Source organism: Girardinichthys multiradiatus, chromosome 21 (assembly GCF_021462225.1).
Source record: "Girardinichthys multiradiatus isolate DD_20200921_A chromosome 21, DD_fGirMul_XY1, whole genome shotgun sequence".
Lineage (NCBI taxonomy): Eukaryota > Metazoa > Chordata > Actinopteri > Cyprinodontiformes > Goodeidae > Girardinichthys > Girardinichthys multiradiatus.
Window position 1 is genome coordinate 33,813,458 of NC_061813.1, and position 26,680 is coordinate 33,840,137.

A 26,680-nucleotide genomic window follows, 5' to 3' on the forward strand; every position below is an offset into this window, starting at 1 on the left:
GTTTTCTTAAGAGTTTTTGGCACTAGCGGCCTTTATTGACAGATACCAGCCAAGAAATAGGCAGAGATAAGGAAGGAAGACATGCAGCAAAGGTCTAAAGGTCAGGAATCAAACCCAGGACAGCTGCGTCGAGGACTACAACCTCACAACCTAGTAATTATCAGTCTCAGATCATTGCAAACAAAACCATTAGTAATCACAGTCATTTAATGATTGATCAACTGACACGACACACTGCAAGGTGCCCAGGTCCTCTGGCTGCAACCCTAAACCATCACAGCTCCACTACCGTCCTTAACAGTCAGTGTGAGCTGTTTGTGCTGTTTTTGGTTTGTGTGTTATGGGTAAACATCTCTACTTTAGGGCGCTGCGTGGTTCATTCAGGTGCAACTTTCCAAACCTCATATTCCTCCATAATCCTTTTAGATAGGAGAGGCTTCCTCCTGGCCACCCTTCCAAACAAGCCTTTCTTGTTAATTATTTTCTTTTGGGATTGAGAAAAACTTGGTTACTTGATTCATTTTTAAAGGTTTTTGAGGTTTCAAACCGAGAAACAGTTCCGGATTTCACTAATAAACATCCAGAACGTTTTGTTATATGTTTTTTTAACGCTAGCAGAGAGAATTTGCCATATTCTCTCAACTACTACAAACACATCCTTGTGGAAGCAAAGAAATTTGCATGTTAGGCCTATCGAGGTCACATTGAACAACATTCTGGCTTCCCTACAACATGCAAACTGTGGTGCGGTCTGCTGCTAAATAGTGTCATTATTCATGTTTCTAATTGAACTTATGAGAACGTGTGCTCTTTGTGTCTGTCTCACTCATCTCCGCCAAGATGTCGAGCCTCTCAAGTACACTCATTAGTGCCCCCGGACAGGCCCGGCTGCCAGATTGTGTTTGGTCAGTGCTGGCAGGAGCACAAACAAACTAGTAGAACTGTTAGCCCTCAGATTTTCTGCCTCAAAGTTGGAAAAAAAAAACAGCAGCAAATTACCCTTACAAACAATGAGGGGATGACACGGCTTCTGTTTCTGATCTGCGTCAGTGAAGCCTCGATTACAATCACTCTCCAACTGGATTGGACCCAAAGGCAGAAAACAGATGGGACAAAGAGTGAGGAGGTTTTCCTCAGGCTTTCACATGAGAGCACATAATATGTTGTTAAAACTCTTGAAAGAAAAAAGAAAATAACAAACGCACTTCAGCCAAGGTTGAACTTGTTCATTAGTCTCTTGCTTCTGATGTCGGCGATGTTGAATGAGTGTGCAGAATAAAATGCTAATTTATCCGAAACAAACCTGGCTTTTGAAAGGATCCATTTGATTAACCTGTGGCGTACCAAGATAGGAGAAACAAACAAACCAATCTAACAAAGTGTAAATTAAGGTGAAAGTTAGTGTCACATTGAACTCCACCAAAAACAACTCAAAAACAGGACTGAAAACGGGTCCCAGTAATAAAGCTCGCTGTGGTGGAAAACATCTCAGCATCCTTTACAAACACCAGAGTTTATGGTGGCTCTTATGCTCCACATCTTCTACTTATACTCTCAAAGTGTTTCTTAAAGATTTTTTCTATCTTTGCTTTTTCTGTCACACTTATATTTTTCAGATTATATAAAATGAAACATAATATCAAATAAATTCCCAGTAAACACAAAATACAGTTTTCAAATAATAATTTTCTTTGTTAATCCGCACCAACTCAGCCCTATGTGGAAAAAGTCAGCAGCCACTGCTAACTGGCAACAGGTCTTTTATATCACTGTGGAGAAACGTCTTCAACCACATCAGAGGGTTTCTGAGGATAAAAGGCCTGTTTCAGGTCATGCTACAACATCTCAATCAACTTGCTGGTGTCCTTTCTGATGATTGTCCTGCTGCATAACCCAAGTGAGCCCAAGCATCAGGTCAGGACCTTCTGGTGGAGAATATCCTGGATGTTCGTGGATCCATTCATTAGCTGGATCCATGCATCCATGGCTGTGATGTTCTTTCTCTAAAATGCTGCGATAGTTTTTCACCAAATGTAACCAGATGCACATCTTCAAGAACATTCCACTTCTGTCTCGTCAAGATATTTTTGGCATTGTTGAATCATGAACTCTAACAGGTGAGGCCTGCAGTGGTTTACTTGTTGTACTGGGTTGTTTTTTGTGGCCTCCAGGATGAGTCAATTCTCTATTTACAGTCTGAGTCTTATAGTCTCTATTTAGGAGTCTATATCTCTATTTGTGGATAACGGCGTTCACTGTGTTTCATTGAAGTCCCAGAGCCTTACAAATGGCTTTGTAATCCGTTCCAGACTTTCTTATTTTGGGGCCTGATGTACTATGCTGTGTTTGAGATATTTTTGCCTACTTCGTGTTGTCCAACAGGTTCTACGTGAGCATTTTGTTTTTATTCTACAAGTCAGGCTAGTGACGTCTAACCAGAAAATATGGATCATAATTATTTCATGATCTGGGTGCGGCAGTGGGGCAGGGGTAGAGCGTGGAACCCACGTTAGGAGGCGTCAGTCCTCGATGCAGCTGTCGCAGGTTTGACTCCGGGCCCAGTTGACCTTTGCTCAACGTCTTTCCCTTCTCTCCACCCCTTTCCTATCTGCTTACTGTTGAAAATTTGAGAAAAATAAAGGCCACCAGAGCTGCAGAAAACATAAATATATATATACTTGTATATTTCACGATTTAACAAGTGATGAGATTACTTTTTTACACTGGGTCATGTTGGTTTGGATAAACGTTTCACTTACTAAATGAAATTGTTTGTATTTATTTGGGTTACTTTTGTGTAATGATCTGAAACATTTAGGTGTGACAAAACAAACAAAAACAAACGCTATAAAACAGTTTTCATATTTAAAAGCAACATCAACGACTGACAACGTCAGATCAAAACATGTCAATAAGTAAAGAGCTGCTGAGAAACTGAACAGGGGTTTCACAATGGGTGGATAAACATCAAAGAGACTGCTGTTACGCAGTTCTTATCGAGCTTTATTGATTTCCTCAAAGTACTTAACACTGACGCACCATCCACACATTCTCACATTAATTCGTGCTCTGTGTATTCATCATAGACATGCAGCACTTTTTATTTATAACACCTTCTGCAACTGACTGTGAATCGATAAGAAGTTAAGCATACGGCATATTGTTACAAGTGTTTGTTTACCCAACCAGGTCGTTGAAATCAGGTGTTCCATACACTTCCACGGCCACAGGTGTGTATAGTCCCACACCCAGGCATCCGGACTGCTTCTACAAACAGTAGTGGAAGAATGGGTCGGTCTCAGGAGCTCGGTGAACCCCAGCATGGTACCATGAGAGGCTGAACATCAGTTTCTTCCTCTTGGCCATTACGTAGTTCAATAGATTTTTGAGATAAAAAAGCTTAAATCCTATATATGCCTTCATTATATATTACTTTGAAGGGATTTCTACTTCACGTGGATCTGATCCGAATCTGGGTCAGTGGGCTGTTTGAAAAATGACAGATTATGACTCAAAGTCAAACAAAAATGCCTATGAGTAACTTCCTGCTTGCAGACATTACTTTCTTAAGTCATACTTTCAAATTTCTTTAAGGTCTTTATTGCCTTTAATTGTCAGTTTAAAGAGGGAATTAGAAACATCTCTAAGGTGAGTCAAAATGGATAGACACTATAACATCTTGTGAAAGGCAGCTTCTTGGTCCTTCTCCACTTTTTCAGGTGCAAAAACGTTAAAATAGCAAAATGTTCAAAATGGTGAAGAGGCAAAATGAATAGTTCCTGCAGAAAAGGCCAGTCTGTGTGAATCACCTTCAGATGTGAGCTTCACAGATGATATCTGCCAGGATCTGCCATTTTGTTCTTTGTTTTTGTTTACTTTGCCGTTAAAGGTTTTCCCTGTTCCTTTGATTATTAGTTTACTTGGTTTAGTTAATATTTAGATGCTTAGATTCTTGTGCTTGTTTACATGTCCTTAGATTTCGTTTTTTCTAGAGTTACTGTTTATGTTATCTTATGTTTAGGTTTTTTTTCCCTGTTCCTCCCCTTGTCCTTAGATCACCTTCAGTTATTATTTACCCAGAGGTTTGCTTCCCTTTAGATTATTTGTCCTCCCCGATTCCTTATGTTTATATAGTTCTATGTGTTTAGTTCCTCTCTGGTAGTTGTAATAATTATTGGTTACTTCCCTTTACATTCTTATTGTTGTTTTAGATTGTTTTAGTGTATTTGGTTTTTGCTTCCCTGCTCCTCCTTGTGAGTTAGTGTCTGTTTATCTTTAGATTTAGTTTCCCTTCGGTTTATTCTATAGTTTAGTTTCTCCAGTGTCTCTGCGTCTCCCAGTCCGGTCACCATAGTAACCATTCATTTCCTCAGTCTCCACAGCCAGTTCCCACTTCTCCTCTGATTACTTTAGCTTCCTCTCATTAGTCCACTCTCCTCCTTTCCCTGCTTTGTAAGTGCTTATCAGTAAGCCTGAATTAAAGAGATCTGTTTTTTAATATGCTGAGGCCAAGCGACTGTTTGCATCTTGGTCCAAAACAACCTCCGACTGTGACAATACCAGAGTTCAGCATTTTTCAATGATTCCTTGCAGGCAAGGCTCTGCAAAGAATCACGTTTAAAATGAAGTAACACTGGTCAAAAACAAAACAACAGCAGCTCAACAAGCAAACAGAAACAAAATGGAGCAAAATCAGTAGAAAGAAAAACCTGTGGTGAAGATGAAGCCTAACGGTACACATATTCCTTCTGAAGATATTCAGTACAGCCATTTTGGTTCGATACGCATATATACCGAACAAATAGAGCATTATTTTAAACAGATGCAGAACTGTGTGCAATGCGCAAGTTCAAAAAGCGACACCTAAACAAAATTAAACAAAGAGGACTCCCAGCAACCTCTAAGGGCTGCTTCTTGGAAACATTAAGGTTTCTTATTCAGTTACAGTGATGATGGTGAAAGAAAGGTGGACCTAATCCAAGCTTTACATCAGCGTTTTTCAACAGCTATAAAGTATTGACTGCAGCTCACTCTACACTGAACTTCAATGCTGACCTGAAACAACTTCAAGTCGAATTTAAATATCACAGATACAGGAGAAAAATCAGCTGATGTCCAAATCCGGCTACCTGTAGCATCCAATCAGCCCAAACTCCATACATCCTATAAGATGCAAGTTGGAGGAGATTTTCCCAACAGCTGCTCATGCTGCATTCGGGTACAGCTGGGACACTGGATTGTTGGAATATCAAACACCTCCAAAGTGATTTAAAAATGTTTATTCTCAAATATGGGCACAGTCTTAACATAATGTTTCTAAACATGAACAGTTTAGGTTGTTATATTGTTGTGTAGTTTATCCAGGCATTGGCTATGCCTGCTTATACTATTTCCAACTAATCTCCAATCAGTTCTATGCTTTTACTTTTGTAAAGTTTAGACGATAGTAAAAAACTAACAAATTTCAGTGATTGAAAAATACATTTTATTAGAAGTATATTTTTATTTTTCTTGATTGAAGCGTACGGAAAACATACTAAGCTGTGATTTTGTTTGTGCTGTTAAACCCCTAAATCTAACTGAATACGTCTAAAACACAAACAATCCAAGCCCTGTATTTATCTCATCTATCTTCCTATCAACTCTGACCCAGATGAGGAAAAAGTATGCCCACAGCATGATGCTGCCACAACCATGTTTCATGGGGAAGATGGTGTGTTCAGAATGTTGGTAAACCTCTCAGGTCTTCAACGATCAGCTGTGTTCATACTCCATTCAAATTACACAAAGGTGGACCCTCTTTATCTAATCTGACATCTAATCGGTTGCATTTTAATTATCAGAGTCAAATGGGATCACATTTTTGTAAAACGCTAAAAAAAATCATCTATTGTTTTCTGTTCACATCACAATTATGAGTCACATTGTGTTGGTCTGTCACAGGAACTTTTTGTAAAATATATAAAAGTTTGTGGTTTTTGAGCAAGTTAAGATATGAAGATATGAATAATGAATCCACAATATATGCACATGAAACCATTAAGTCTATATTACCTAACAGGGCGAGTGGAATAATGTAACTGAAGCGGAAAGTGCTATTCTTTGGTTTGTTGCTATTTGAGCTGGTTAAAAGCATTGGAACTAGCTAGATTTTGGCAAATTCATGTTAAAAGTCAGAAAACCATTATGGTTTGCTTCAAATTGCAAATATTTTCCAACTCTTCATGTCTTTTGCTCTCAAAACTGACCAGGTCCATCAAAGATAGTGCTTTGGAGAGGTCTGTTTAGAAAGAGGCGACAGGGAGAGTTTCTGTTGTACTTTGAAAATTTTTTTTTTTTGAGGATTTTGTGAAGTTGCCAGAACTTTTTGAGCAACCGATTTGCTGGATCTGGCAGGAGCTTAAGATCTTAGAAATTATTCCCTTAAAAACTCAACATAAGGCAGGACAAAGACAACTGAAACATGTTCAGTCATAATACAGCTAAAAAGACTTCTAACATCTCAGTGCCCTTTTGATCCCTGCCATCTGAAATATTTGAGCATCAGCCAGGCTATGGATTATTTGTGCATGCAACACTAAGGAGGCTCTGAGCTAAAAAGGATCCACATGATGACACATGATGGCATTTTGTTATACTGTATGTACTGATTTAAGACATCTAGTTTAAATTCAAATATCACATCTGCAGTGTATATTGATGTGGGAGCTCCAATTATAACAGTATTCAGTTATCAACATTGGGCTGTATTTAAAAGGAATACAGTGAAAATGAAGGTTTTAAAAGCATGATATATCCCCTTTAAAGTGACTGAGTCACCATGTTTATCTCTGAAATGCCCTTTTTTTGCCTGCAATGATCCTACACTGTCTACGATCTGCTGCTGGATCGAACCAAAACCCCTGTGATTGCTGGATCAGGGGAAGCAGGCGAACGCAAGGTTTGATTCCCAGCACTCGTACTCGTCGTCTTCCGCTTATCCGGGACCGGGTCGCGGAGGCAGCAGACTCAGCAGAGACGCCCAGACGTCCCTCTCTCCAGACACCTCCTCCAGTTCCTCCAGGGGGAGCCCAAGGCGTTCCCAGGCCAGCCGAGAGACATAGTCCCTCCAGCGTGTCCTGGGCCTCCTCCCGGTGGGACGTGCCTGGAACACCTCCCGAGGAAGGCGTCCAGGAGGCATCCGGTATAGATGCCCGAGCCACCTCAACTGGCTCCTCTTGATGTGGAGGAGCAGCGGCTCTACTCCGAGCCCCTCCCGGATGGCCGAGCTCCTCACCCTATCTCTAAGGGAGTGCCCGGCCACCCTACGGAGGAAGCTCATTTCAGCCGCTTGTATCCGGGATCTCGTTCTTTCGGTCATGACCCAAAGTTCATGGCCATAGGTGAGGGTAGGAACGTAGACCGACCGGTAAATCGAGAGCTTTGCTTGTCGGCTCAGCTCTCTCTTCACCACAATGGACCGGCACAGCGCCCCCATTACTGCGGCAGCCGCACCGATCCGTCTGTCGATCTCCCGCTCCATTCTTCCCTCACTCGTGAACAAGACCCCGAGATACTTAAACTCCTCCACTTGAGGCAGGAACTGCCCTCCAACCTGAAGAGGACAAGCCACCCTTTTCCGGTCGAGAACCATAGCCTCGGACTTGGAGGAGCTGATCCTCATCCCAGCCGCTTCACACTCGGCTGCGAACCGCCACAGCGCATGCTGTAGGTCTTGGCTAGAGGGGGCCAGCAGGACCACGTCATCTGCAAAAAGAAGAGACGAAAACCACTGGTCCCCAAACCAGACCCCCTCCGGCCCTTGGCTGCGTCTAGAAATCCTGTCCATAAAAGTTATGAACAGGACCGGTGACAAAGGGCAGCCCTGCCGGAGTCCAACATGCACCGGGAACAGGTCCGACTTAGTGCCGGCAATGCGGACCAAACTCCTGCTCCGCTCGTACAGGGACCGGATGGCCCCTAATAAAGGGCCCCCGATTCCATACTCCTGGAGCACCCCCCACAGGGCATCACGAGGGACACAGTCAAATGCCTTCTCCGGGTCCACAAAACACACGTGAACCGGTTGGGCAAACTCCCATGAACCCTCGAGTACCCTGTAGAGGGTATAGAGCTGGTCCAGTGTTCCACGGCTGGGACGAAAACCACACTGCTCCTCCTGAAGCCGAGGTTCGACTATCGGTCGGACTCTCCTCTCCAATACCCTGGCGTAGGCCTTACCAGGGAGGCTGAAGAGTGTGATCCCCCTGTAGTTGGAACACACCCTCCGGTCACCCTTCTTATGAAGTGGGACCACCACCCCAGTCTGCCAGTCCAGAGGCACTGTCCCCAACCGCCACGCAATGTTGAAGAGGCGTGTCAACCATGATAGCCCTACAACATCCAGAGACTTGAGGTACTCAGGGCGGATCTCATCCACCCCCGAAGCCCTGCCTCCGCGGAGCTTTTTAACCACCTCGGTGACTTCAGCCTGGGTGATGAAAGAGTCCAACCCCGAGTCCCCAGCCTCTGTTTCCACCACGGAATGCGTGATGGCAGGATTGAGGAGATCCTCGAAGTACTCCTTCCACCCCCGATAATGTCCTCAGTCGAGGTCAGCAGTCTCCCACCCCCACTATAAACAGTGTTGGCGAAGCACTGCTTCCCCCTCCTGAGGCGCCGGACGGTTTGCCAGAATTGCTTCGAGGCCAACCGGTAGTCCTTCTCCATGGCCTCACCAAACTCCTCCCAGGCCCAAGTTTTTGCCTCTGCCACAGCCCGGGCTGCAGCACGCTTGGCCTCACGGTACCCGTCAGCCGCCTTAGGAGTCCCACAAGCCAACGACAGCCAATAGGACTCCTTCTTCAGCTTGACAGCATCCCTTACTGCCGGTGTCCACCACCGGGTTCTGGGATTGCCGCCGCGACAGGCACCGCAGACCTTACGGCCGCAGCTACAGACAGCAGCATCGACAATAGATGCGGAGAACATGGTCCACTCGGACTCTATGTCTCCAATATCCTCCGGGATCTGGTCGAAGCTCTCCCGGAGGTGGGAGTTGAATACACCCCTGGCCGAGGGCTCCGCCAGGCGTTCCCAGCAGACCCTCACTATGCGTTTGGGCCTGCCGAGTCTGTCCGGCTTTCTCCTCCTCCAGCGGATCCAACTCACCACCAGGTGATTATCAGTGGACAGCTCAGCCCCTCTCTTCACCCGAGTGTCCAAAACATGCGGCCGAAGGTCTGATGATATGACAACAAAGTCGATCATCGACCTCCTGCCTAGGGTGTCCTGGTGCCAAGTGCACTGATGGACACCCTTATGTTTGAACATGGTGTTCGTTATGGACAATCCGTGACTAGCACAGAAGTCCAATAACAAAACACCACTCGGATTCAGATCGGGGAGGCCATTCCTCCCGATCACGCCTCTCCAGGTGTCACTGTCGTTCCCCACGTGGGCGTTGAAGTCCCCCAGCAGAATAATGGAGTCCCCGGGAGGGGCACTATCCAGCACCCCCGACAGGGACGCCAAGAAGGCCGGGGACTCTGCACTACCACTTGGCCCGTAGGCTGAAATGATAGTCAGAGACCTCTCCCCAACCCGAAGGCGCAGGGATGCGACCCTCTCATCCACGGGGGTAAACCCCAACACGAGACGGCTGAGCTGGGGGGCAACAAGCAAACCCACTCCAGCCCGCCGCCTCTCCTCGTGGGCCACTCCAGAGTAGAAGAGAGTCCAACCCCTCTCAAGGAGATGGGTTCCAGAGCCCACGCTGTGCGTGGAGGCGAGCCCGACTATTTCTAGTCGATATCTCTCGACCTCCCGCACAAGCTCCGGCTGAGTGCGTCTGGTATCTTCTGGATGTTTGAAAAGTATAGTTTGATTTACAGTGCTGAGTGAAAGGCCCCCCCTGAATTACACGTTGAGGGTTTTTATGCTCTGTCCAGCTCAGGAAATAAATCATCCCATCAAGTCCACAGCGAAAGAGGAGACTCGTCAAGTCACAACCGATACACCATTTACTAGCTACCTGTACAGTTATACCAGCAGCACATTAAGCTAGCATTGATCATGCTGCTGAATGGCAACGGCTGCTTGAAATGAAGAACCAATCACACTCAGTGAGATAAAAAAAAATTTTGAACTTATTTTAAAATCACAAATTAGAGAAGTAAAACAGCAGAGATTGCCACAGTCCATCACATCCCCTAGCCTTTTCCCTTAGCATGATGCTGCCACTGCTGTGTTTCGCAGCTAAAAATATTTTTGGCATGTCTCTAGCAGCCTTACACATCTACAGCCTGAACATGTAATGAATAGCTCTAGTTCAAACAGATTGACTGGTGAGGCTCTGCAAATATTGATTTCCAAGTCTTGCCACAGATTCTCAACTCTGTTTAGGTCTGGACTTTGACTAGGACATTCTTACACAACAATATGCTTCGATCTAAACCATTACCCTGTAGCTCTGGTTGCATGTTAATGTAATGAAATTAAAACCTCCGCCTTTGTCTGGGTCTTTCGCACCTTTAAAAAAGTTTTTCTTTATTTGTCCTGCATGTTGCCAAATCCATCTTCCCATCAACTTGCCTGCTGGAGAAAGCATCCCCACAGCATGATGCTCCCATTACCATGTTTCAACATGGGGACGGTGTACCTAGGGTGTTAATTTTTGCCACAGCACCTTCTTCCAGGTTTGGTGTGGAACGCCACAAATAGGACTTCTAAGGGTTTTCTTCTTGCCACCCTTTTATAAAGCCTAAATTTGTGAAGTGTTTAACTCATGGTTGTCACATTAAAATATCCTCCCACCTGAGCTGTGGATCTCCGCAGCTCCTCCAGAGTCAACAGAGGCTTCTCTTTGCACTGCCTGTCAGTTTAAGGGGTAGGTTTGCAATTGTGCCATCTTTCTCCAGACGGACTCTAATGCCCTGGTTTTTATTTAGGGGTAAGAGAGGAAAAGGGGGTGGAATACAAATGCAAACAAACATTTTTCGATTTTTATTTGTAAAAAGTGAACCACGTATCCTTTTCCTTTTGAAGTTTGTGGTGTGATAAAATGTGATGCTTTTTCGAGGAGCTCTACAGAAAAGGGTTGGAAAGGGGACAATTTATTTTTTATTCTCCAAATACCTTCAACTAACTAGTGCAGAGTTTATATTATTAGAACTCCTGGAAGATCGTTGTCCTCCTGAGAGCCATCGAGCCAAAGGCTGAGTGTGTTTGTGATTAGCCCACAAAAAGCCACTGTGTGTTGTTAAAGTCACCGATGCACTGAACCGATGTGACTGAACCAACAAAGTAAAGCTTTCACAGAAAATCCTTATTCAGCTGAACAGAAAATGGTCTAAATCTTATTCTCGTACAGGGGGTGTACTGCAGCCACATCTTTCCTATAGATGCCTTAACATTTTAGTCGTTAAAGACAATATATGCTCTTCATAGAAAGAAGAAAAATGAATGCGCTCACACTCTACATGTCATTTTTTGTGTGCTTGTGACAGAAGGGAAAAGTTTATGCATGTGTGAGAGAGCCGTGCATCATCATGGAGGGTGACAAAGTGCTTACTGATGTAGCCGAGAAGTCCGGGTAGCATCCAGGGATCACTGCAAGCCTCCAGGCCTCATAGCTCTGCAGCTGCAATCAATCTGAGCAGCAGGCCGAGGTGTGAGTGACTGAGTGGGACACTGTGTGTGTGTGTGTGTGTGTGTGTGTGTGTGTGTGTGGGAGGGAGGGAGGGTGAATCCCACCGGAACAGAGACAGGACTTCCATTAGAAACCAGATTCCCGTTTACCAGCTGACATGAGCTCTACCGTCCTGGAATGTTTTTAAAAAACAGCGAAGAAGTGCGTATGAGAGCATAGATACATACAGACAAAAATACTTTTTTATTTCCCACTAAATTTATAAATTTGCATTTAAAATGTTTGTACTTTAAGAGCAGAGTGGAACCAAAATTCTGCAAAGCAGAGCGGTCCAAAATTCTCCCACAGTGATGTAAAAGATTCATTACCAGTTCTCAGAAATGTTCAATGGTGGCTGTTTCCACCAAGGAAGGTAAAAACCAGAGACAATTACTTCTTCACATAAGGTCAAGTTGCTTTTTTCCTTCAATAAATTAAATGATCAATTAAAAACTATATTTTTTATTTACTCAACTTATGTTTGATATTAAAATTAGCTTGGTCTGAAACATTTAACCGTAAAAGAAAATGCAGAAGACAGCACTGTCTACACCATGACAGCCAGGAATCCTCTCTAAATATTTCACTTTAGGTTATTTTTATTCCACTTGGAAAATAACACAAAAAGTCTGTTTTTGTCACGAGATTTTTAATTTTTAAAATGAAGAAAAACATTAACAGCTTTGCTTGCATTTGCAGTTTTTTAAGCTTCTCTCAATCAGCATCCAATAAAACCGCTTGAGCACAAGAGCCTCCAGCTAAACCTAACGGGAAACGATCTCCGCAGCAGCTTCTGAAACATTAATGTAAAACTAATGAAAGACCTTGAGACTGACAACAGACAGTTTGGTATTGATATGCTTTGCTGTACAGCTGCTGTTAGCTTAACACTCACAGGCATCAGCAGCAGCTAACCTAATTAACTGAAAGCTCTTCATCTTCATAACAATAAATAATACCCTGTAGTCATCCATTTGAGAAGAAGAAAAACAGTCTTTCTGATTAAAAACACCTTCCTTAAAGGAAACCTGTGGAGCTTTTCATCGCTAATGGACCTGACGAGGATCTTTTCTATGAGCCAATAATTAGTAGGCGGCTGTAATGTGCCAGTAGATCACAATAGGAGGCGGCTTGCTGGTAAAAGTCTGACATGATGAATAAAGGTTCAGCTGAAGAAACCTCCACCAGGAAGCCTTCAAGAAACAAATGAACCCTAAAAGTCATATCAGCCTGACCAGCAGCTCACACGATACCAAGCTATATACAACATTATCTGTACATTTAAACATATATAAATCACCTCAGGATTTACACAGCTTCACTAATGACGAGAAGGCAAACACGTTCACAACTAAATCCCAGTTACAGTCTGCTCACACGCAGACCCTGCAAACAGAGACCAAAGCTGTTCTCCCAGCGAGCAGCTCAGCTGATAATAAGCATGCGTGCGTAAGACATTGCTAAGTTATCACACAACAGCTGAGATGCATACAGCCTTGCACTGCCTTCGCCGTAGCTATTCAACCTCTCCACGTTTTGTCACGCTGCAGACTCAACGTGTTTCGGTGTGATTAGGAAGGAAAATGACGCGGGCTCCATGAGGGTATTTCTGCACCAGCTCTGCACTCTGAACTCAGGCTCAGTCTGGTTGGATGAAGAGCGGCTGTGAAACTCTTCAAGTCTTGCCTCTGTTGGGTTTAAGAACAGCATTCCCACAGCATGATGCAGCCAACACCATGTGCTGATGGGGGGAAGAGCGCAGTATTTGTGCCACCCGAAAGTATTCACACCCCTTCACTTCACTGCAGTTTTAGTTACAGGCTTTTTCTAAAAAAAAAAATAACATAATGATAAAGTAAAGACATGTTTTCAGACATTTTTGTACATTTTTACAAAATGTAAACATTTAAATCAGGGCTGCATGATAAATCATCAATATATCATCATGACAAATTGGTGTATGCAATATTAATACTGCAAAGGATTGTTTGAATCGGAATATTTGTTGGTTAATATATTCAAAGTGTCATGAGTTCCCATGTTGCCTCCTAATACGACACTGAGCCTGCTGGACGGAGTCTGCCCGCTGTAGATGCCTAACCTACTGTAGGTCACAGGGTCCAAGATGCTGAAGGACACAGAGAGCGCTGAAAATGTGGATTAAAACTGTAGTCGCAGCTTTTAACCATACTGTTACCATGCCAATATTCTCTACAATCAGGCAGCTAACTGAAACATAACAGTTACACAAGCCTTCGCACATGTTGCTATGACATCGAATATTGAGCTGCCGTGCATCGGATTTCCGTTGATCCTCCTTCAGATGCTTTTACAACTTGGTAAAAGTCCATCTGTGGTAAATTTGTTTCATGATTTGGGACTTCTCTACAAAACGGCTCACAGCTGATGCAGCATTTTACAGCAGAACCCGGGCAATGAAGTCACAGGGAATCGCCTGTAAACCTCTGAGACCCGATTGGGTCAAAGCACAACTGTAAGGAAGGAGAACCACCAGCCTTTCTTGATCTGGGTGTCCAACCAAACAGAGAAAAAAGGGAAGAAGATTCTTCATCAAAGACTGAGAAGTTAATGGTCAGCTCCAGTGTTCTAGTGTGGAAATGTTAACTGACTCCTCATTGCCAGACAAGGAGAAACCAAAATAGGACTTTCTGGTCTGAGCTCCATGCATCACCTCTGGAGAAAAACACCATCCCTACAGTGAGACACGGTGGTGGTAGGATCATGGCATACAGATGTTTTCCTGCAGCACGAACTGGGGAACTAGTCTGCAAAGAAGTTAGATGAAGCAGCCAAATGAAGAGAGATTGTAAAAGAAAACCTGCTCCAGAATCCTCTGGACCTCAAACTAATGGCAGAGATTCATCTTCAACACGACAAAGAACTGAAGCCCAAAGCCAAGAGAACAAAGTGGCTTCAGTGTGTGCATGTATTCTGAAAAGATTTAAAGATGGCTGTCTACTGATGCTGCACATTCAACCTGAGTTTGAGGCGATCTGCAGAGAAAGATGGTAGAAAATACCCCAACAAAGCTTAAACACATCCCAGAGCAGACTGGAAGCTGAGACTGGTCCCAAAAAGATTAGATTGAATCAATAAAGTATGGGTGTGAATACTTACACTGTATGTGTCTTGTGTGTAAATCTTTGAGAAAAAATAAGCTATTACAAAATAAAAATATAAAATAGCAAAATGTGGAAAAGGTGAAGGGACGTGAATACTTTCTGCTGGCACTGTACACCTAAATAAATAACGTCCAGTGAAACCAAATTCCTTCAGAAGTTACCCAGGAGTCCACCTGGGTGGGGTCAAGGTTGCAACATGCTCAAATGTGGGACAGTTTAAGGGGCGTGAAAACTTTAGCAGAGCGCTGCTCTTTATCTTCAGGAGCAGCGAGTCATTCAGGCGCCTCGGCATCACCAGATCCGGACCTCGTCAGCGGCTGATCGGTCCCTCAGTTTGTCTTCCTGTTGGGACACAAAGTGCCTAATTTATTTCTGGTGGTTCGAGCTCCAAGGGCGCCAATATTTTTATGTTTCCTGCAGGCAGATCTTCTAATGACATTTCAGCAAAACAAACAAAACAACAAACAAAAAACAGAAACAAAGGCCGGGACACACAAGGATTGATGGACAGAAACACCGCAGCTTCAGTTTTTATGGTGATAATTCCCACTTCTTTGTGGTTACAGAGGGATCAGACGCATTTATGTCATTGCAAGAAATTTTATTCACTAAAGTAGTTGGACAGAACTAATTTATTCATTGATTATTCAAAACATCAAGAACCTGATGGTGAGAGGCCCTTCAGGATGCCTAGGAGTGTCCAGCAGTATGCTTTGAATGCGTGCTGCCACCACTGCAGAGCTTGCTCAGCATTGGCAGCAGGTGGGTTTGAGTGCATCTGCTCACAAAGTGAGGTGATTACTTTTGCACAGTGGATAAAATTGGCCAGCAAAGAAGCCACTTCTGTCAAAGATCTACATCAAACTCTGCAGGCAGTACAAAGGCAGACGCGTGAAGATCGGAGCAAAGATGCTTTTCTGGTGACCCGTGTGGGCTTGCTTTTAATCCAAGCGAGTGAGTTGCCGCCCAAGAAATCATGCCCAAGAACACAGAACAAAGAGTGGTTTCTTCAGGGGAAGAACACTGATCTCCTCTGGGGTTGTGTGAAAACCTCTTGTCTTGTGATATGCTATATTGATCACCCCCGGCTAAACGAGAAGATAATTACATGCAATAAACCCGAAGTTTTCTTTCTTACACAGCGACATTTATCTTTCCTGATGTTGGAGATTTTCTCCTAATGAACCCAAATGTGTGGCTCCGCTGCTAAGTTATTAGGGAGCAACGGTGAACATCAGTTTTTAATTAGACCTGGGTCTAGATGATTCCATCACATGAACATGCTTTGTCCAACCGTCCTACTGTAGCTCTGGCTGTTTGTTTTGGGTCATTGTCCCGCTGGAACCTGAACCTCCACCACAGTCTCAAGTCTTTTCCAGCCTCTAAAAGGTTTGCTTCCAGGATTGCCCATCAGCTCCAACCACCTTTCCAACAGCATGATGCTGCCACCACCATGTTTCACTGTCTTGTTCAAGGTGTAGTCTTAGTTTTCTGCTACACGTATTGTTTTTGTATGCAAGTCAAAAAGCTCAACTTTGGTCCCATCGGGAGCAGAGTGTCCCCCTCTACATGTTTGCTGTGTCCTCTACGTGCCTCGTGGCAAACAGCAAACAGAACTGTTTCACCAATGTATTTCTTCTTACCAATCTTCCAAAAAGGTCAGATTGGTGGAGTGCACGACTAATAGATGTCGCGTCAACCAATTCTCCCACCTGAGCTGTGGATGTTTGCAGCTCCTCCAGAGTTACCATGACGTTCTTGGCTGCCTTCTGATGAATAATTGAACTGAGCTCTACGAGATGTTCAAAGCTTGGATTACGATGCTGTTTGTTTTCTAACGAACCTCTGAGATCTTCACAGAACAGCTGGATTTTCACTTTCAAAATTTTCATTAGTAAATAAGTTTCTTCCACACCATAATTCTGCACTACTCGTTGTTGATTGTCCCATAAAATCCCATTAAAACACAGGAATGATTAAAAAATGTAAAAATGGAGGGATTAACACTCTTGCATAGCCCTGTAAGTTTTCTGTTGGGAGCGGATTTGTATTTGAAGGAGAGTAGATAAATAATCTTCAAGGAGTTCAGTAACACATTGCTTTAGGAAAGCAGAACCAAACAGGATGATGGGGGAAATATGACTGGATCCGTGTGTTTCAGAGAAAACCGGTATTAAGGGCTATTTATTCTCTTGTCATCTTTTCTCCTTGCTCTAAATTACCTGTTGCGATGCGGCCCGTAGGTCTCCAACATGACGGTGCTAGCCTGCTCCAGGTTCCACTGGTGGCGCTGCAGCAGCTCCTCACACTCAGCTCTGGATCTCAGCCCCAGACGAAACAGCTGCTCCACCTAGAGCGCAGATGTTGGAGGAATTTAACACAGGTAGGGACAGTTCTTCAGCGGCTGGAGTTTCCTGCCGCCTGGAAAACAACTTCAACCACTGTCAGTAGTTTGTTTTTCGTTGCACGCTCTTTGAAAATGAGCAGCTGGAACTTTCTGGAGCGGTTGGAGGAGAGTCAGTGGACACATCTGCATTTCTGAGGCCTTTGTGAGGCACTTAAAGGGAGCTAGTTTGGCATAACACCTAAAGTGGCAGACAGTCTCCAAGGAGCTGCAGGCAGGAGGAGCAGAGAGGAGTCAACGGTGACTGAGCCTCAGTATTCAGTAAAACACACTGCAGGGTTATTTAGCAGGTCATACTAAAGCAGTTTAACACAATAATGGCAGTGAGACTGTTTTTAAATGAGGAATGCTCACATTTACAGTGGCCAGGACAGTTATTTATGTTTTATAATAAATCATTCAAAGACTTTCTGCACCTTTAATGAGACATACAGGATATCCTGTAGAATTCAGCTGAGAAACAAACACGTTTGGGGGTAGAAATATCAATCAATTGAGCTTCATTCAGAGAGTTTAAACACCCAAGGTGACCAAGGAGCCGTACAGGTCCATAAAAACATACATAAGCAAAACAATACAACATTTAAAATCAACAATAGAACAATAGCAGTTAAAAACAGTAAAACGATGCATCTAAGCAATAGAAAGGTGCGAGAACCTGGTTGCATCAGAGTGCGAACCTTTAAACTAATTCCTTGTTGGAACATCTTTTGACATAGTTTCAGCATTCAGCGCTATTTGATAGGAGGCCACATCATGACATGAGAATATTGGCCCACTGCACCTTGCACGAGATCGTCAAACCTTTGAGATTGTGAGGACAGCTCGGGTCGACCACCCCGTTCAGGTGACCACACAGATGCTTCTGTTAGATTTAAGTTCAGGTCCGTTTTATTTATATAGCTGCCATTCACAAAACATGTCGTCAAAAGGGAATTTACAGATTCAGTTGAATCATATAGATTTTAAGTCGGATACTTACATTCCAATTGATCCTAATTATCAAACAGTGCAGTCAGATTCAGCTTATTATTCAAATTGGTTCAAAAATTTCTATCTAAGGAAACCCAGCAGATTGCATCCAGTCAGAGACTTGCAGCATTCCCTCCTCCTGGATGAGCATGTAGAGACAGTGGACAGTCACTGGCGTTGACTTTGCAGCAATCCTTCGTACTGAGCATGCATGTAGCGACAGTGGAGAGGAAAAACTCCCTTTTAACAGGAAGAAACCTCCAGCAGAACCAGGCTCAGTGTGAGCGGCCATCTGACACGACCGACTGAGGGTTTGAGAGAACAGAGCAGAGACACAAAGAGAACAAAGAAGCACTGACCCAGGAGTCCTTTCTATGGGAAAGAAAAGTCTCACTCTGATGCTGAAAAAACAGATCCCTCCGATTTCTGCTAGAAAGCTGCTCTTCTACCTGAAGAAAAGTAGGCCCAGACCATGATGCTGCCCCCACCATGTTTCACTGTGAGTATACTCATTCTCCCACAAGGCTTAAGGGGTTTTTATCAGCTACCAGGTGTGGATATTCTCTATCAATTATTTCATTGGAAGAAACGATTTTTCTGCGCTTGTCATGACAGATAATTTAGTATAATGAGTCCCTTTTGACCTTCTCCAACCTCTCTGAAATAGTATGGCTTTAGCTGAATGCAGATGTCTGAAGAAGTCATACAAGGACAGCTCAGCTTCATTTATGTGTGTTTCTATCACTCTATTTAAAGTCATTTTCCAAAAACGATGTGATACTAAGCATTTATTTTTAAAATTTCATACAGAACAATGTTTAGAGCCAGAAACAACTCCTTTTTTAATTGATTCTTCAAATCTCAGTGTTTTATTTAGCAGAGCAACCGTGTAAAGTATGTCAATGAATAAATGTACCTTTAAATAATGAACAGCCTGAGGGACGCTCCAGTTATGACTCTGCAGAGCAGTTTTACACTCCTCCATCGTAACGCCATGCACGACTCCTTGGACCTGTTAACAGTAGGACAGTAAGTGAGAATGAAGTTAGTCTTTGTAGGCTAAGTGCCAAATCACAAATAGAGCAAATAGATTTACTCTGTAAAAATGGATTAGATGAAAGTTGTTTGTTTAGACAACAAACAAGTGCTGTAAATGTTCTTAAAGGCACAAAAAGAAGAAAAATATATGAGATATTTTCAGTGTTATTCATAATTGGTAATTTGTATAATAAACTGCAACTATTTTAAATTAGCCCACAGCACTTTTCCTCCATTCACAGTGACTGATGATTAATGATTTTCTGCTTTAAAGCTAAAATGTTCTATAGAAATTAGGTCACATCTGCTGCTTTGTGAACACAGACTTCTGCTAATTAAAACTCAGCTGATAAATGGATGTTACCTTAATACACAAAGGTCAATCAGATGTTATTGCAAAATTAGTGACTTCCGCTTTCTTCGCCTGCGGCAAACGTTGCCATTTGTGGGATCATCAGACAGAAAACAAAAACAATGTGATGATATTTTAAGAAAGCAGATAATGCCATATTCGCTCACCTGTTTGATGCTGTGTTCCTGTTGCATGCTGGGAACTACGGTCCTGCCGTTGTTGTTGTTGTAGGAGGAGTTTGGTTTTGGTTCACCCGGTTGCTGCATCATGGGTTTGACTGCCGCCATGTTGGCCGCCCCGTATCTGTTCAGAAAAAACACAACAACTAATATCTGGCATCTGCTTAACTGCTCTAATTAATAACTAGTGAGATGGATGGACGAATGGATGGATGATCCATCATTTTATCATTTATTGGTACTGTGGACTTCTCCAGAATCCGTCTGAACTCTGGGACAAAAGCTCATTTAAACCGGACTTCATGGACGTTGTCTCCGGCTGAATTAGGTATCTTACAATGTGAAAGACTGAAGAGGTTTGAAACCAACCTCTCGAGGAAAGCTGGTCTCTCTGGCAGAGGCACGGGAGCAGAGTTCTGGGGGCTCTCTATCAGGGAGGAGAGGCTGCGCCCATCTGGAAAGGTGAGGGGCTCCAGTAAGGAGGTGGAGGAGTAAGACGAGGCTGCAAGCCTCGATGCATGTAATGCTGCTTGATGTGGGGAGGAGGAGGACTGGGAGCTGGTGGACAGGAGGGGGCCGAGGAGTCCTGCCGCCCGGCGTGGAGAGGCCGAGAGAGGAGGTGGGGGCAATGCCACGAGCGTGGAGGACAGAGCTGGCGCCAGCGGGAGAGGAGAGGAGGAGCGGGAGCCCGGCTGAGAAAAAGCGTGGTCTCTAGGTGGGATCTGAGGAGGTGCGTTGTCCTCATCTCCCAGCGAAATGGAGCTGGAGCGGGCCCCCTGCTGGGCAGAGCGGGTGGTATAGCTGTGTTTGGAGGGACGTAAGGGGGGGACGGGGCTGCGAGGGGGCAACACGGGCCGGTCCTCATAGCAGGAGGTGACGGAGGTAGAGGAGGAGGAGGGGGAGGGAGGGGGCAGATAGATCTGCCTGTGGGCACCAAACGGAGCCAGGGGCATGGGGGTAGGGGAGGATGGGAGGGAGCGCCCTGTTGCCATGGGAACCTGAAGCTTGACCATCACCTGTCAGCAGATGAAAACAAGAAGAAGAGGCAATGTGTTGGCCTACTTTAATTATTCAAGAACAGAAATAAGAACCCTGTTTGTAGAAACTAGGACCACAGGAAACTACAAGCTTCCTGTGGTCGCTGCTCTACCTCTCTCTGTAGCTCCTGGAAGAGGTCAGCAGACTGGGACTCACTCCTTCCTGTCATGCTGGACACAAGAGGGCCCGAGGCTTCCTCAGTCGGCCCCTTATTGATGGAGCGCACCTCCTGGTCCTCTGATTGGTTGTCAAAGTCTGCAGTGACCTCATCATAGGCTGGCTGGGGTAGAGGCCAGTCCAGGATGGAGGGGGTGTCCTGAGGTGGAAAACGTTGGATGATTAGAGTTTAAATATTCAGAGAAACCATCAGGAGTCACAAAAGGGAAAATCTCTGACATCACCTGAGCCCAGACAGCAACAGGCTGGGATCGTATGTTAAATTCAGCTCTTATTTTAAATCAGACACAGACCCCGCTTCACTGAATTAAACTTCATGCCTGACATATTCGTCTTGCACTCCTTCTAAGCTTGAAACACTTGTTCAGTCTTTTCGTAACTGTCCTATCATGACCTTTAAAACTGAGCATGCTCACTGAGGCCCAAGGAGTCTGAGATAAAGTTCTCAGTTTCTTCATAATTTCTCCAAGCATTGCACGGTCTGATTATAGTGTGAACTCTGTGGGCAAATGTCTTCAAGGTTTTCCAGGTGTACCGAAATCTTTCTTACTTTAGAAACATAAACTTTAAACTTTTTGAAATGTCCGTTTAACCCCTCCGAGGCCGATAAGCAGCCATAATTGCTTCTATAAGGGTTTTACATCTATGTGTTGTGTTGAGACACGGCTGTACGCTACAGACCAGCAAAATGCTGCGTATATAGAGGTCGTCACACTGATGATGACCTCTTACGTCACATGAAAGCAACAGAGATGTATTTAGTTTTTCATGTACAGATTTTTATATTTTGTCATTATTTAACAATGTGTTTTGTACTCTTGAGTGTAGATATAAATGATTTTACATCCTGGTAAAGACCACATAATTTTACTGTCATTAAAGTCTGCTCCATCTTTGCATCAGGTGAGTTTAAATGAGCTTCTTCTGTTTTTTGTGTACTTCCTGTAAACGCTTCTTCTGCTGCCATTCCTGATGTGCTATTTTCTCAACAGCCATGCTTTTTGTTTAGTAGAGGGACTGCACTTAGGGTAAACAACGCCATGATGATGCAACAACTCGCTCGTATGTCTGATTTTCATCGGATGCTTAGTTTACTTTATGATTTTAGTAATTACCGCTTAAAAACATAAATCCAGTCGAGTCAACAGCTGAGCCAAAAACATGCTGGATATTTTGGAGAGATTGTGATATACGGAGATGAAGCGTGGTGCCTTTTTTCTTGTGTGTGCACCTCATCCTGGAGTGGGTCTTTAGCTGGAAAGTTTGCAGACTGGTGAGGAGGAAAAGGACGCTGCCTGAGCTAAGCCCTGCAAGGGATTACATTTATAGACAGACATCTATGATAAAGAGAAAGTTGGATTTTACAGAGAGATTCTGTGATTCATAGCTAAAATATAACACCACCTATCATCTTTGGATCAGATTCTCACCTGGAAAGACTGCAGGGTCCCAAGCTCAGATCATAGTTTGATTTCTTTTTTTATTGCGGCACTAAAGGCCTTTATTTTTCATTTTTTGATAATAGGTAGGCAGGAAAGAGGGGCAGACATTCGGCAAAGGTGCCACGTCCAGGACTTGAACCCGGGACAGCCGCATCGAGGACTATAGCCTCTGCACATGGTCGCACGCTTAATCCCTACATCACCAGCGTCGCTGGCAATGTAGTTTGATTTCTAACTCCCCAGTAAAACACCTTTAGAGGTGATGGGTGGGTATTTCTGCTCATTCCTTGTATTCAACCATTAAAGAAACATGTACAGATGAAGAGATTGTGCTGCTGGTTAATGAAATACAGCCCATCAGATAATAATCTCTGATGTAGATCCATTGTCTGGTACTATTTTCATGAGTGCTTATCTGTTGATTTGTTTTAGATCCCTTTTTAGTGATGCAATTTCAGGAAAATCCAACAACTATCTGTTGTGTCTTATAAAATCTATTAGAGAGCCAAGAAACAACATGCAGCAAGCCATCTAGGCACTAAGAAGAATGGTTGTAACAACACACCAACAAACAAACGAAAAAAAAACAACAAATGGAAAATATTTCACCTGTTTAAGAAGCTACATGTGTAAGCTTTAAGCCAACCATGGTTTGTTTGTGTAGACATTTACAAAATTAGAATATTTTCCTTCCCTAAAATCACCTGTTATTTGTTAAAAACAGGTGGATCTGGGCCCGGCGCTGGTGGAGTAGGGGTTAACACGCGACCACATATAGAGGCTATAGTCCTCGAAGCGGCTGTCCCAGGTTCGAGTCCCGGACCCGGCGACCTTGGCCGAATGTCTCCCCCTCTCTTTGCCCTTCCTTCCTGTCTGCCTACTGTCAAAAATAAAGGTCTCTAGTGCTGAAAAAAAAAGAAACAGGTTAATCTGATAAAAATCACTGGTGATGGTGGACGCCAGAACACATGTTCATGCCAGGTGTACACATCAATACAGTTAATAGGCACGAGTACAGCGATAAATTAAATATGTGCTTCAAGAAGAACAGTACCGATGATTTCCTTTAAAGAAAAAACTCCTTTTTGTTGAGATTTTTCCATTTTACTTATGATTTCTAACATAAACGTATAAATGTTCAGAGCTATAAAATCAAACTACAGCTGCAGGCTTGGATTTCTGTCGATCACTAAAGCATGAGGGGGGGGGGACAGGGTCAATCAATGAGCACCAATCACAATCTCACTGCACCTGTCTCAGTGCATCCATAAGGAAAAGTCGTCAATCACACCTCCAGACCAAAGGCCGCCCCTCTGTCTTTGGAGAACAGTAAAACTAATGCTGGTCACTGGGTACCTACTCAGGGTTTAAGCCTTCAGCTGTGATTTTATTGGTGTTTTTGGTCGTGGAACGTCTTCATTTGTTATTAAACCCACTGTACCGATGCTCCATTGATGATTTTGAGCTTGAAACGACTTCTAATTGTATCCCTGGGAACATTCTGGCCTTTTATTTTGGCGAGTCAACCATCTGTTCTCTACAGCTTGCTGTAGATTTAAGCTCTAATGAAGAATTCTGGGGTCTCAAAAATGCACTGTCGAATCTGGATAAAAGCCTTGCAAAATCACATATTTTACCATTAAATCAATTTGCAGGGTACTTTCAGGAACTGGGCTCAAAGTACAAGTACAGCTCAAAACCTGGGCTGTATTATGAGGCAGTTGGGATTTTCCTTGAGCTTGCCAGTTACTTACTAGGTTTCCCATCTTCACCACAAGTTGACATTGTGTCATGATCTGCTGGTGTTCGGTTTTGAGTTCCTTTTCTGTTTTCTCTGCTCATGTTCTTCAGCCGCTGCTATTTCAGTTCATTCAGGGTAATTAGATACTTTATTCATTCTTGTGTTTAGATTACTTTGTTGGATTCCCTGGTTAGATGTTTTAGTTTATATCTCCTCTATAGTTAGTTCTGTTGTTCACCTATTTCTGTTCACTTAAAGGTTTTGTTATTCCCCTGGATTCCCTGCTCATCTGGGTCAATTAGCCTCCCTCCTTCAGGTGCCTTCATATTTTCTCCCACCAGCTGCTCCTGGTTTCCCTCGTTCATTGGTCTGTTCTCCATCTTTCCTCAGTATTTATACTCTATGGTTTCCATTGCTCACTACTGGTTCCTACTGTTGTCATGCCCGGTCTGCTTTCTACCCGCTTCTTGTGTTTCGTATCCCGTCGTTGCCTGTAAGTCTGCTTTTTGCAATTATTATTAAAAGTATTCTACTCACCATGCAACCTTCACGCTCCTACTTGCACGTTGGTCCTGCAAAACCCCAGCGACCCCTGACAAAAGCTAAAGAACACCAACAAATGTGTCTACCTGTTTTTGATGTCACCTTGCAGAAGGTATCAGTACCACCAAATAAAACAAAGGAATCTTCAAAACCTCAGAAGATCTTCAAATCATCCTTTTAAAATGTGTCATTCTTTACGGTTTTCTAACTCCAATTATCTACTGGGATGCTGTGGTTTCTTCAGCCCTAAAACTAAACAAATGTATCCTATTGACTGCATGCAAACAGAAAATCTCTGTCCGAAACTGTGAAAGGCCGAGCAAACACAGCCAGGTTTGCCCTGACTTGGCAAAGTCTGGATATGGCTCCTCTGAGAGTTGATGTTTGTTGTGTTTTTACAACCTTCTGCAGAACCAGAATGTAAACAAACACAAACATCTGAACCTGCTTTGTGAAGACTTGGGAACAGCAAAGAAAAACAGAGAGAGAAGTTGAGAGCCGTCTTCTATCGTTAATAAAAGTTTATGTTGTCATAGTTTGGAGGCTTCACTGTTTAACAGCGTACAGTCTGACCCAATTAGAACTCTACCTTCAGAGTGTCTTCATCGGGTTGATGCGTCTCTGTGAGCGGGGAGGGCGTGGTCGAGCTAAAGCTGTCGTCCGTGAAGTCGATGAGCGACACTTCGCTCTTGGCTGATCGCACGCCGCCAGCCCCCTCCCACGGCCGGAGCTTCAGACCGAGAGACGCTCCCAGCTTCTTCAGCCCAGACGATGTGCTGAAGTCGTCATCGTCATCGCAATCGTCCATCACGGAGTCGTACAGCGGCTCTGGAAGCACACAGAAACACCAGGTCAGGATGAAGCAGCAGCGTTTTGTTTAAAAAGGTCAACTTTTTTTAATAACAAAGAGGGAAAACTTACTTTTGAGCAGAACAGCCGGCTTTGGTGGACGAGGAGGGGGCTTCTCTGTTAAGGTCAGAGTTTGGCATTTTGTTAGACTTTAACAAAAGCTTTAGATCGGTTTTCTACATCGTCAAAACCAAATGAAAATGAGTTACTCTTTGAACGGTTGGGCAGTTTGGTCGGTCTTGCAGTTCCGGAATCAAACCCCAAGATATCTGGAGGGTCCATTGGGTTCCCCAAATACAGACTGAGGCAGAACAAATTTAGTTCAAGTTATCAAGCTGCAGAACAAAACTAAATTAAATCCCTACAAACGTCTAAATGTATGAGATAAAATTATGTTTCATTCCCTCTTACAGCCACTGTGGGACACTGGATCTGAATGTCTTAAAATCAGTCTACAGGAAGCTTCTCAACTGCTGGTGGTGCTCTGCTGCCCTCCAGTGGAGAACTGTAGTACCGGCACCGAAAGCGCATTTCTACTCAGAAATCTCCATCCGTGGGGGCTTTTAATTATGTGATTGAGAGGAATGATGATAGAGCTAAAAACAAGAATTTGGTGCACATGTCTGAATTTGCTCTGGATTTCCTCGACACAGGGTCAAAATTATATGTACACTGACATACATAAACTCAGCTACATCTCTTCCATCTTTTCTGTTATGTTTCAACAGGACAAAGATCCCAAAAAGACATCAGAACTTGTTTTGGAGTGGATGAAGCAGGCTAGCATCAAGCTTCTAGAAGTACCCCGACCTCAACTTTTGTAAAGTTTGAGGACCATGTTTTATAATAGAGCTACACTATAAACTGAAGCTCAACAATCCTCTCAAACCCAGTTTTTGCAATATATAAACCACAAAATGCTGCTTAGATGCCATAGTTGGTGAGATATTATATCGCTTAAATATTTGGTCAGTTGGATGGATTCGAACTGCCTTTAATGTCAAAATCTGATGTATACTGTTACAGCCTGAGATGCTAAAGCTCACAGAGAGTGGTGGGAACATTATGTAATGGTTTTCATCTGTAGCATCACATTTACATATTTTCCTGATTTTACACAGCCCAACATTATAG

At 43.6% G+C, this 26,680-nt stretch overlaps 1 protein-coding gene across 5 annotated transcripts in view; it reads right to left on the bottom strand.

Annotated features, from left to right (window-relative positions):
• Positions 1-12,298: 12,298 nt before the first annotated feature.
• The window catches only part of tnk2a (tyrosine kinase, non-receptor, 2a), a 37,331-nt gene continuing 22,949 nt past the window's right edge, over positions 12,299-26,680 (bottom strand). For 3 of the 5 annotated variants that reach the window (XM_047349717.1, XM_047349719.1, XM_047349720.1), the window contains 9 exons: positions 25,756-25,847; positions 25,619-25,663; positions 25,287-25,525; positions 20,907-21,110; positions 20,126-20,772; positions 19,745-19,880; positions 19,104-19,199; positions 17,034-17,161; positions 12,299-15,153 (listed from right to left, as the gene is read on the bottom strand). In XM_047349717.1, the coding sequence (XP_047205673.1) occupies positions 15,141-15,153; positions 17,034-17,161; positions 19,104-19,199; positions 19,745-19,880; positions 20,126-20,772; positions 20,907-21,110; positions 25,287-25,525; positions 25,619-25,663; positions 25,756-25,847 (1,600 nt within the window). In that variant the 3' untranslated portion in view covers positions 12,299-15,140. The remainder of the gene's footprint in view (positions 15,154-17,033; positions 17,162-19,103; positions 19,200-19,744; positions 19,881-20,125; positions 20,773-20,906; positions 21,111-25,286; positions 25,526-25,618; positions 25,664-25,755; positions 25,848-26,680) is intronic. The other 2 variants (XR_007035736.1, XM_047349718.1) reach the window with 2 other exon arrangements.